Raw genomic sequence first — 12,207 nt, 5'->3', positions numbered from 1 at the left:
TTTTTAACTCACTTTCCCCATCCTAAAGCGATTTAATCAAATTACCCAGGAATAATTTTTAATATTCATTCTGTAATTAATCAAGCCCTCGTTTAGCAACTCTCATTGTCTTTTTCGCTTTTTCGTTTTGATTGCGGAACCTCCTTTTCCCACAAAACACTTTTCATTCATTTTCATGCTCATTCACAAAATGTGAGAATAAAGAAAAACAAACATTGCAGTTGAGAGAGAAAGAGAACGGGAAAATAATTGAGAACAAATAGTCGGGTTTTCTCAATTCAGCTGAGAAAAGGAGCCGACCAATCAAAAACCAATTTCCCCTTTCGAGAAACCCGAGCATGTTGCATCTTGTAGAGATTATTTCGATTTGTTGGAGACTTTTGGAAAGAGTACCACGAAAAGCCGGGTCTACAAAGGTGAGTATTTGTGGATTGTGGTAAATTCAGGGGAAATTTTGGTACTTTGGTATTTCTCCTTAGTTTCGGATTGCAGTCTGTGGGTTGCATCTTGTGGAAGGTGGTGAAGCAAGTTGGGAAATTAGTCTACACAAGTTGAGAGTTTTCGTTTTAAGCTGCCATTGAGACTTACGGTGGAATTCAACTTTGTAGATTTGTAGGGGCACGGCTGTGGATGTTAAAGCCACTCCACAGATTTGGGGACCACGAAGAACTAACTTTAAAGATGCTAAAATTGTTATAAAATAAGTGACTTAACATTTCTCGAGCAAATTTTTTATTAACCTAAACAATTAGCTCGTTTATTTTATTACAAATATGTATTTTGTGACTTTCGGTGCTTAAATAAAATTCTTTCACAAAGTTCAAGTCACTTCTCCTGTATCATTTTGTCCCACTTTTCAAGAAATGGAATCCAAGGCTTTATACCATGTGGATGGATTTGTTGTATTATAAGTTCGACATATACCTTTTTCCCCAATAATCCTGACCACTACTCCTTTTTCACCATGATCCCTAGATCTTGCAAAAGTCCAAACTCTCCAGATAATATCTCCAGTAAATTTAAGTTCTTCAAGTGTCGAGAATATGTGTGGTGATTCTCAAGACTCAGAATTCTTTCTCCAATATCCAAAATCCAAATACCCTTTGTAGATATGGAGAGACCTCTGAAAACTCTACATTTCCCCTCTCCAAAAATCCGGTTTCAAGTCATAGTTATATCCACATGGTGGATTCTCAAGTAGCACTTTCCCCTGGCTCTCTCTCTCTCTCTCCCTCCCTCTCTCTCTCTCTCTCCGCAACCACCTTTCTCTGTGCAGCCGACGAAACCCGAGAGCGTAGACTCCGCCTATCGTCGCTCTTCGGATCTTCGGCGAGTATAAAAGCGAGCGCTCTGAGCGAAATGTACTCATTCGTGCCGACCGTTCGCTGAAAACAAGATATAGAAATTGAAAAACGCAAACGCAGAAAAACACGCTGGATTAAAGTGTTTCGTTTAACAAACTTCGACAGAGTGAGAAAATTTAAAGTGAAGTGAGCAACGCATCGCAGCACAAAGCCAAATAACTCGCAGAGAAACCAAAATCAAATTTAAAAAAAAACAAGCAAAACCAATATTTAAGAACCTCGCAGCAAGTAATCCGGTACGACCGTGTAATAACCGCCAAGATTCTACTCAAGGAGCGTAAAGCGATCATCTCGAGAATGAAGTCCCTGACGGCCGTTTGTCAGACAGGTGCCTCCGGAATGCCGGCCTTGAATGCCAGCGGGCGCATCTCGCGCCACCCCACGCATCGCGGCGATGGGGAGAATGCCGAGATGAAGATGTATCTATCGAAGCTCAAGGATCTCGTCCCGTTCATGCCCAAGAATCGGAAGCTCACAAAGCTGGAAATCATACAGCATGTCATCGATTACATATGCGATCTGCAGAGCGAGCTGGAAACGCATCCCGAGATGGGTAACTTTGATGCGGCGGCCGCTTTGACGGCGGTAAATGGACTGCATGAGGACGAGGATAGCGACATGGAGGATGCGGATGTGGAGGCGGCGGAAGCGGAAACGGACATCGTCGTCGATCCGGATGTTCTTCTCGCCCAGCGTCTGGCCGTCGAACAGCCGGCGAAAATCTCTAGTCCCGCCGCCCGTCTCCCGCTCACCGATCGCCAAACGCCCAACACTCTCCTCGTGGCGCCAGCTCATCAGCAGCACCAGCAGCAACTCCAGTTGCAGCAGCAACAGCAACTGCAGCAGCAACAGCCACAACTGCAATCACAGCAGCAACTGTCCAACAGTTTAGCAACGGTGAGTTAACAAACAAATTGCTTAAAGAGTGAAATAGGAAGTGGGCAGATGAGCACAGCGGAGGTCGAAATTTTAGCAAAAATATTAGGTTCCGGACAAGTTTTTAAATCAGTAAAAATGAGAACAGGAAAACATTGACATTTTTTTTAATAAATAGAACAACAGTCTTAAAAACAATTTAGAAATATAAAAGCAGTCTAAAAAATTTATTTGTATTTAATTTTAAATTTCTTACGACTCCGAAAAATCGAACATTAAACAGTGTTTATGAGTTTGTACTCCAGGCAAAAGCACAAATAATTGCAAAAATGAAGATAAGGAACGCCATGTCCAAAGTTTTACAGATGTTTTACCCGTTTTATGACCGCAGTTTTTGGGTTTTTGTTGAATGCCATTATTTTGACCGCAGCTGTTTGACATTTGCATTGCAAATATAGGAGACAATTGAGTGTCAAAGTGATCGGGGCTCTACTTGTTGTTGTTTTGCGAGTGACCTCATTCATAAGGCGATTGACAAATGTTTTTTTTTGTTTCATTTCGCTTTTCGTAAGGACGAGACGAGCCGAGGGGCCCATTTCTTTGGCCCCAATCTTGTAAAATTTCTTTACTGGGCTTTCGACAACAATAAATCTGCGCCGCTGACCTTCCCCGATTTCGTAGCCTCCTCTTGAGTTCACCCGAAAATTTCATTTTCGGTTTTTATAGACATTTCACAGACTGTCTCTGTGCGATTGTATGGGTTTTGCGGTTGTTGTCGCCACACATCGTTTTCTTTCTTTTGTGTGTTGCCATTGCCTATACGTAGCTGTTAATTTTTGTTTTTTCTCGCGGCCTTTTTCTGTTGTTGTGATGTTTTAAATGAACACCTGCAGATACTTAAATTTATTTCACACACACTCGCCTCACACACACACGTATATGCGAGCTTGAAAACGGAATTTGAAATTGGGGAATCATCAGTCTTCGTATTTTTATTTTATTTAGTTTTTTTGGCTTACTTCATTAGCGCGAGCAGCTTCTTTTCTTTCTTTTTTTGTCGGTTATTGATGATGCTGGCAAAAAAAAATTGTTTAGGACCCACGTAAAAACAGGTTCAAAAGAGCTTTTTTCAATGGATTTTTCGAACAAATGCTCGGCTGGGTGGCCCCGGCAAGTGTTATTAATTTTTTATCCGCTGATTGTTGATTAATTATGAAGGTGGACAGCCCTTTTTTATAAATCACGCAGATGGGTTTTGAACTCGGGCCTCCTTTCTTTCCAGCTGGTGATCTCATTCTATGTTTGCATTGGTTTTCAGATCGTTTACCATTTTGAAGTTATCTATCTAAGATCTTTTTTTCTCACTTGGTGCGTAATAAATTTTTTATTTTTGTTGCAAAACATCTGCAGCCCACAAACATATATATTTTTTTGTGTTTGTATGATGTGTCACCACACAACAACAACAACAACAACAACCATCTGAGAATTCTTTCGAAAACACGCACACACATACGAGAACACATGGGGGCACTCAGAAAACTGTAAAAAGAAATGCACGTGTTCAAAATGTTCTCTCTGTGGGTTGTTTTCAGTTGTTTTTGCTGTTTCTTTTTTTTATTTTCGCGCAGCTGTGCGCCAGTCGCCAGTCGGTCGCTTTCTACATTGTATCCCCCCACGGATCCTGCCCCCCTTGCAGTACCCGCCCCCTCGCAGTAAGAGAGCTAAGGAAGGGGAAGAGAACATAAGACACTGCGAGAAAAGCCATAGGGAACATGCGATATTTTTATTTTTAATATCAGCTAATTCACATTAAAATATATTAAGGTTGTTTCCCTATACTTTTTGATTTTTCTGGAAAATTACTCCACTCTCTATTTTTATTTCAGTCTCAGCATCTCTTATTCTTAATTTCACGTAAATTTCTCTTAGTGCCTACGAACTCAAATGAGTAGAAAACAACAAAAGCTCAGTGACAGCTCGTTTGATTTTCTTGGCGCCTCTTTATTGCCTCATCCCCTCTTTTCATCGACATCATCTTCTCATCGAGTGCCCCAAAACAAAAAAAAAAAGCAACAGCCAGTAAAACAGCGAATTAATTGATAACATAGAATGGCGAAATAAATACAGCTAATAAACAAATTATTGTACTTCAACCAGACATAAATACTAATTTGAATTTTCCCTTCTTGTCTATCGTTTTAGCCACTGAATGCGGAGAAAGACAGCAGGCAGTCGTAAGCGTGGAAACGCCCAGCCGGGAAAACCTATAAAACCTATAAACTTATTAACTAAATGCATAATTAAAGTACAGTCAAAACTCCACTCGCAACCTTCGTGTGAAGATCTCCGCATAATATAACGTGTGTGTAACTCTCAAGAAAAACTACAGCCCAGGCGAATCTCTTCAACTCTCATTTTCCCGGCGATTGGAAAAATCGGGGAGAAAGAGAGCTCGCTTTTTGGCTCGACAGAGTTTAGTTTAAACAATTAATAAACACAACAACACAAAAACCTAGCATTAGAGCATCGTAAGAAAGTAAAAATTATGATTAATTATTAAACATTACAACTAGGATGGCGCTTAAGAATGAATGGAAGAAGAAAACTTGGCAAAGCTTTAAACAATTTAATTTTTTCTTTAACGCTTGAAATTACACTAAAGCACATATATATTTTTGTTTTCCTAATTTTAGTTTTGTTTTGGTTTAAACAACGCAAGAAAAAAAATGTTACTAATGCAAAGCAAACAGAGATCAGCAATAAAAATAAAACAAAATGCACAGGCAACAAAACTGTAAGCACGTTTAATTATATGATTTCTTTCACAATGATTTTCCTATTAATTTTAATCAATGAAGAATTTTTCCTATTATTGATTAGCCACAGCCAATAAATAACAAGAACAACCAACTCAGCAGCACACACATTCAAATTCATTAATTTATATTGAGTACGATTTAGTGTTTAAGTTTTGTGAAAGTTAATTTCCAGGCACTAATTTTCACTGACACCCAAAACACACACACAAACTCACCTCATTTTGTAGTTTTTCCGAGACCCTTGGATCGTTTTCCTCTTTTTTTAATCGAATTAACGTTAACGTATAATCCATAATAGTAATTACCAGATATACACTAAAACCTATAAATATATATTAATATATGTTCTGTGATCTGTAGCATACTTTGTACAAAGTGTTTTTTAGCATAATTATGCTATTTTTTAATTATGATTTGATCCGCAATCGAAATTACATATGTTTGTTCTCATTTCGATGGTTAAAACTCTATCATGATGTGAAAGAAAAAGAAAACATTTGATGATGATGCGAAAAAATATATATCTAAAAAGAAAGAAAAAACCAACATTAGCTCTTAATAAATTGCAAAAAATTAAAAATATTAAAAATCAAAAAACTCAATGGAATTTCACTGGGAAGATGGGGGATTACGAAACTACAAGAAGCTACCAGAAATATGAGTAACTACCTGAAGACAAGTAGCCGGAGGCAGGAAAACTCTGTTGAAAAACCATTTCCCATGTAAACAAGTGCAACGAATTACCAGAACAATAAGGTGGATGATAATACCCCCGGAGTTCCATGGGCGACCGAGTTTTCTCACGCAGCCGCCGCCTTTGTCATTAGGGGTTTGGTTTTCCCAGGTAAAGTGGCCTTTAGGGCCCTTAGTGGAAAACTCGACCTGCACACGTGTGCGAATTGTGGACAGAAAATTTCCGTTGAGAAATTTGTTTCCTTCACTTTGGCCTGCTGTTTCTCCTATTATTTCGTTTTCCTGGCCACTTGGGTGTGGATTTAATTTTGGTTTCTTTTTTTTTTTTTGGTTTTTTTTTTTGCCCGCAGCTGCCTGCCCTCCCACTCTCTCCCTCTCTTTCCCGCTATCTACTGGCCTATTAGCGTTAATGATTGCAACTACAATGCATTGACCAATTGGCAATTGCGACTATATAGTCTCGGGTTTGTTTTTGAGATCGGAGCTCGCAACTCGGAGCACTCGGTGCCAGCCGCCCCATTCAAATGTCAATTCGGATCGGAGACCCCTGCAAAACACAAGAGAAACATTTTAAATATCTAGCTACGGAACGATTTTCCGTGGCGGCCACAAATCTGGGATGCTCTATGAAGAGCCCTGTAGTACAGGTTACTGCATGGATTAATGTCATAAAGACAAACGTTATTGAATGTGTTGGTATTTAGAAGAAGTCTACAAAATAAATTATTGACTAAATATTTAAGAACATTAGTTGATTATAACAAACAACGGCTTTTTATCATTATATTTTAATTGCTTAAATTATAAAGATAAGATGATATTATTAAGCACTTTTGATCACAGTAATCAACTTTTATTTATTTTATTTTATTTATCTACCCGATTTTTATGTTAATTTAGATTTGATTTTTAAAGTAAAAAAAATTTATAATGTAGCAACATTTCCTATTAAATTATTAAGTACAAAAAAGTAAAATTTAATATTTGACAGATCTTAGATAAAGTAAAATTTATTACATGGCTCCCATTAATTTAGCAATTATTTTATCGTAAAAAACTCCCCGTTCCATTGGCACCAAAACCGCCAAACTGTTTTCTTGTTAGGGTATGCACTGTCGTTTAAAATAAAATCCCAGGCAAATGGAAAAAACGCTGGTGTTCACATGCATTGTCTATAGGGGACATTCATTGTGCACAGAAAAAAAGCTTAAACCAATTTAAAGGTTTCATTATATAAATCTAAAATAGAGTTACATTTATAAGAGTATTTACAAATCTTATAAGTAATTTAATTTCATATCTTTCTTTGTATTAATAAAATAATTTTTAGGCATATGTTCTCGTAATTTTATTCCATATCTTTATTTGTACCATCTTTCTCAATATACCTTTTTTTGTTTTTCTCTGTGTAGCAGTGCGTTTTATTCGACGACGCCCGTTCTGGGGGCCAATGATCTCTGATTCCGAGCCAAACTCTGGTATGCACTAATTGTTTGCAGAGGCTTGTGGGGCTGTAGACGCTTTTCGCGGGGTTTTTAGTGCGCCGCGCTCACCTTAGTCGCTGTTTCTCAGTCCCAAAAGTCTCGGGTTTTCTCTCATGTAATGATATTTTTTTTGGGTGCGACTGCGCTGAGACGAGAAATCAGTGAAACTTGAATTACCATAAAAACTCGTGTAGCAGTCAACAGCTGCGGCAACTGCGCGATTGCGAATGCCGTCGCCTCGGTTCGGCTACTCAGCCTTCCAATGGCCGTGCCGGAAAATTTTGACATAATAATTGTCAAGCTGACATTTCCAACCACGCAGCTGACAGCTGAGCCTGAACCAGCCGAGCTCCCGAGTGTTAAACGAAGCCGGGCCGATAGCTGGTCGAACTCCCCCCAGCTTAACCCCTTGAGATCGCAGGGGGATTATGGAAAGGATTAAGGAACTTATCGCTTCACATCTCGTAGTGATTTAATGTATTTTGGCTTTCAAAAGTCAAAGCCATTAATTACCTCATTGTATGTATCTATATTCGTTTTTTCCACTATAATGTAAAAAATATGTTTGTGTTTGTTTTACCTAATGACTTCAGGTGCTGAAATAGGTATCTAATTAGGTTGTTTTCAATTCCAAAGCACGTTCAGTAAATAATGACAAATATGTGCCTTTTTTTAAAATATTATCTGTTTTAAAAATCGAAACGTAAAGTAAGTAGTTTTGCAAGGTCTTAATCATAAAACATTTGGCTTAATAAAGCATTATAAGTAGTATAAGTATAAGCCAATTAATCTCATTCATATTCTACTGTCAATGTCTACTGTTTTATAATTATAACATTGATTTTTATAGGGTTAACTGTCTTTTTTCCAGCTCCAACGGAGGTCTCCGAAATGAAAGCTAAACCACAATCAACAGCGCCGACGACTTTGGCGAGGTGCGCATAAAAATCGCATTTAATTGTGATTTTCACACGAAATACAATGCGCATGAGCAACTGGCGCCGCTGGTTAAAATGAGGGGGTGACGTTTCATAAAGGGGGAGGCGGTAATACTTGATGGCAATTTGTGTAACTAGCGGTAAAGCGTAACTACTAAACAGTCCGCGACCGCTGCAGTTGTTGTTTTTGCTTTTGCTTTTGTTGCTGGTGGTGGCTTTTGGGAAACACCTGCAAAACGCAAAACGCACCTGTTTCGCTTAACAACAACAGCAACAACAAGCGGCAAACAAAAACTAAAACAAAGTCAAGACACCAACGCCAGCGCTAGCAATACAAATGTATAAAAGCAACGCGGACACGGCTCAGCAACTTTCGTGGGTTAAGCTGGCCGAGGTGGGGCGAAAAGGGGTTAAGGGGTTACGGGGAACCAAACCCAACCGAACCGAACCGAACCGCCTGACTTTTGTGTAATTGAAGCGGCCATCTGTCTTTGTGGCGGGGGAAAAGCGGAAAAACTGGGTGAGAGTTCCATGCGAATTAGGAAATCGAAACCAAGTCGATGTTGGAGTTACAAAGTCAGGACTGGGGAACATATGTACTTTGTTTACATTGTAAGCACACAGTTGTGGGCAACATGGTAGCAATATTTATTTTAAGTTCTATAAAATTCGTACTGAAACCTACGTTAATTAAATTTAATTTCCGTCGAAAGACGCGTTTTTATAATTTTGGAATCAAATCGTTCTTTAAATTTTAATGTTTTATTTGTTTACTTAACATATTTAAAAAAAATTCTTATATTATTATTTATATTAGATTTTGATTTGATTTAATATTGTTATTTTAATAATGTAATTTGTCATCGTTTTAAATATGACATTGTAAACAGACTGTCATTCTACTCATCGTTTATTATGTTAACAATTTGATTGATGTTTAAATTTTGAATAAATTTTAATTAGAGGAAAGATTGTGAACTAACTCGTGGACCATTTTAACAATGGCATGTTAATATAATTCATTTTAATATATGTTCTTAGTTATTTTAATTTTCTGCTTGCCATATTTGAATGTCTTAAACTATCAAGATAGTAATATCCATTATGGTTACCCCTGATATTTTCACCTCATTCGTTTGGTTGGGGATTGAGTCAGGTGCACGAATCGGAAGCTTAAACTGTGTCCATCACCACCACAGCCGAACTCCAACAGCTGGCGGAAGTTGGCCAGAAAAGCGGACGGCTGGCAGCTGACGATCGGGAATGGGAATGGCTCGGAATGGGAGTCACAGGACTGGGCAGCATTGATTTCAGCTGCGTCACCCAGCCATTGTGGCTTTGTCATGGGTTTGTCATGGGTGGCTGTGGTGCAGAAAGGGGGTGGTGGCGTTGTGGCCTAATGACAGCTCAGATTGGTAAGGCTCAGCCGCCGTTTTTCTTTTTTGCTTTTCGACCAACAATGGCGATGACAATGGTCGAGAGGTGCGGCTGCTGCAGTTGCAAAATCTGCTGCTGTTGCAGTTGCTGCCGCATGACATTTGATCGAAAGACTGGCGCTGCCGCAGAAGCTAAGGGGTCACAGAAACCCACAGCCCACCGCCATCGATGACGAACTTCGCGGCGAGTGTCAAGCCGTAAATTAAATAAAATTATGCACAATTCCTTATCGCCAATTGAATTGTTGCTATTCAATTTTTTTCCCTCTGCCTTGAGGCTCTGACTAATGCGCCACCCGAGTTGCCGAGATTGATATGCGATGGGGAACATGGCAACGCTTAGCGGCAACAGCAACTGCAACAGCCAACAGCAACTTGCAGCAGCAACAACAGTAATATCAAAGACCACCAACAGCAGCTGCAAACTAATAAAATTATTGACTTAGGACTGAAGTTATAAATACTCTAAAATATATTTTTTATTATTTACATATCCCAACAGTTTTGATTTATTTCACTGCTTTCGTGTCGTATTAAACTCATTTGCTTGTGAGTTATTATTTATTTTATGTCTTGAAAAAACTTTGTATCTCGGCCTAATCCATTCAAATTTCTGTGCGTAGCCTTAAAAGTTTGTCGTTCAATTCTTAGTAAACTTGCATTAAAGTAAACTTTATACAAATTTTTCAAAATTTTTGGCAGTTGGATAAAATTAAACTGCTCAACCTAAACATTTTCTTATTTCCATATTATTTCGAAGTGGTATGCATCTTAAAGTTGGTCCTGTATTAATATATAAGGATAAGTAGTATCACACTGCAATCTTAAAGCCTTGGATCCCAACTTTAAGTCGTACATATTTTGGTTCACATGTTGTAAATAATTTTGGCCATTCTAAGAGGGTCCTTTCTGATAGCATTATAATATAATAATATATACCCCTTAATAGCGAAAAACAACATAAGCCGAAAATCCGACAATGATAAATGCCATCCCACGCCTTGCCTATGTTTAAGCCAAATAAAAAGTTAAAAAATCGCAAATAAATACTGACCGGGCTCCTGCCGATGCAGTTGCAGTTGCAGTTGGTTATTTCATTCATTTTCATTTCGTTTTGCTAATTGATTCATTGATCTTGGCGATATCGCTCCCCGGTGACCAGAGCTTAGCCCCCAGATTCCCCTTAGTTTCCCCCTGCGATCCTGCTGCAGATCGTAACATAATTCTTTTGCCGAGCTGCGGTGCGGGTCCAGAGTTTCGCATTCATTTGCACGCCTGTCCACTTGGCCGTCAATTGTGCACAAAGACATTATTAGCCGTCTAGGAATTCAATTCCATTTCCATTGTCGGCCTGCCCAACTGGCTTTTTTCCGACGCTTTTTCACGGGGGCTTGGCCGGGCTGGGTTTTTTTTTGTTTTTTTGTTTCTTCTGTTTTTCTGTTGCTGTTGTAGCTGCAATTTGTTAAATTGACAAAAACTTTTTGCGATAAACTTGGCGCGTTATTAAATTCAATAAATTTCGGTCTTGCACCGCAGGCTGGTTTTATTTAGACGCGTTATCTCGGCTTGCGATCAGCAAATACAAATTCTGTTTAAGATACGAAACAGAATCGATCGATTTGGCCAGGTTAATTGCCAGTCAGTGGGGCGTGGCCATCAGATATTCGATATTCGATACTCGATATGCGATGCGATTCTTATCTGTCACCGCTGAGGCGAATTAAATTTGCAATCAATGAAACCCAGCCAGCTTGTCACAAATGCCACAAACCTCTTCCTCTATTTGCAGAAAGCCCCCGAAACACAAAGGTTGCCGCCAGCTCCAAAGTTTGCAAAGAGACTCCGACTCCAAAGCCGGGACTTCAATACTCCGGCCAACTTCCGTCGCACATTTGCCATTTGTCATGCCATGTCAGAGCAGCGGTCCAAAGATGCCCAAAAATGGCGACGAAGGAACAGACTTCGCATATAATTTACGATTATGTTGGAGGCCCCCAAATGAGAAGGTGGGGGCTGCACTAGAAGAATTTGGTTGGTCCTTCACTTAAAGGGAATAAATTTTGAAATCTTATTAAAAGAACAAAGAAGAATTTGTATCTATCCATAAATTCGAAGATATTTCAGCTTTCGAATCTATTCTAGAATTTATTTTTACATATTATAAAGTTTATTAGAAATCGTTAAAAATAGTTTAAAAAAATTATAATAAATAGTATTTAAAATATTTACTAAATAATTTGCGGTTAGATAAATGTTGTAATGTTTATGTTTTAATAAAATAAACAAAAGATAATGTTATAATAAATAGATTTTAAAAAACATTTTTCTTTGATTAATTTTCTTTTATGTTTCACTAATATTATTTCCAATACTACATATTTAACTTTTAATCAAAAGCATTTAAAATATTTACTAACAAATTTGAAGATTTTTTAAATGTAATTGAACAGTTTCCCCTAAATTTGATATATTTTTTCCGAGTGCACCGTACTGAGTCTGAGGATTGATTTAGGTTGCCGCCAAGCCAAACTTATGGAGCCATTGATGGACGCACTTAGCCGGCAAAGACTTCAAAATTTACGTTGACATTCAGT

At 38.4% G+C, this 12,207-nt stretch overlaps 2 protein-coding genes across 4 annotated transcripts; both read left to right on the top strand.

Moving 5' to 3' along the window:
• Positions 1 to 1,370: 1,370 nt before the first annotated feature.
• LOC128259136 (protein extra-macrochaetae) lies at positions 1,371 to 5,651 on the top strand. Its single transcript, XM_052991332.1, has 2 exons — positions 1,371 to 2,261; positions 4,446 to 5,651. The coding sequence occupies exons 1-2, from the start codon at positions 1,662 to 1,664 to the stop codon at positions 4,479 to 4,481; spliced, it is 636 nt and encodes a 211-aa protein (XP_052847292.1). The 5' UTR covers positions 1,371 to 1,661; the 3' UTR covers positions 4,482 to 5,651.
• A 445-nt stretch (positions 5,652 to 6,096) lies between these two features.
• Positions 6,097 to 11,661, top strand: LOC128259138 (uncharacterized). Of its 3 annotated transcripts, none has more exons than XM_052991333.1 (3): positions 6,097 to 6,402; positions 8,111 to 8,174; positions 11,403 to 11,661. In XM_052991333.1, the coding sequence occupies exons 1-3, from the start codon at positions 6,375 to 6,377 to the stop codon at positions 11,659 to 11,661; spliced, it is 351 nt and encodes a 116-aa protein (XP_052847293.1). In that variant the 5' UTR covers positions 6,097 to 6,374. The 3 variants fall into 3 exon arrangements, 1 of the variants encoding a protein (XP_052847293.1); XR_008268030.1 differs by lacking the exon at positions 6,097 to 6,402 and adding an exon at positions 6,933 to 7,758; XR_008268029.1 differs by lacking the exons at positions 6,097 to 6,402; positions 11,403 to 11,661 and adding an exon at positions 6,933 to 7,758 and having other exon boundaries at positions 8,111 to 8,569.
• Positions 11,662 to 12,207: the final 546 nt, after the last annotated feature.

This window comes from Drosophila gunungcola, assembly GCF_025200985.1.
Source record: "Drosophila gunungcola strain Sukarami chromosome 3L unlocalized genomic scaffold, Dgunungcola_SK_2 000005F, whole genome shotgun sequence".
In the NCBI taxonomy this organism is placed as follows: domain Eukaryota; kingdom Metazoa; phylum Arthropoda; class Insecta; order Diptera; family Drosophilidae; genus Drosophila; species Drosophila gunungcola.
This window is presented reverse-complemented; position numbering and strand designations above follow the sequence as displayed.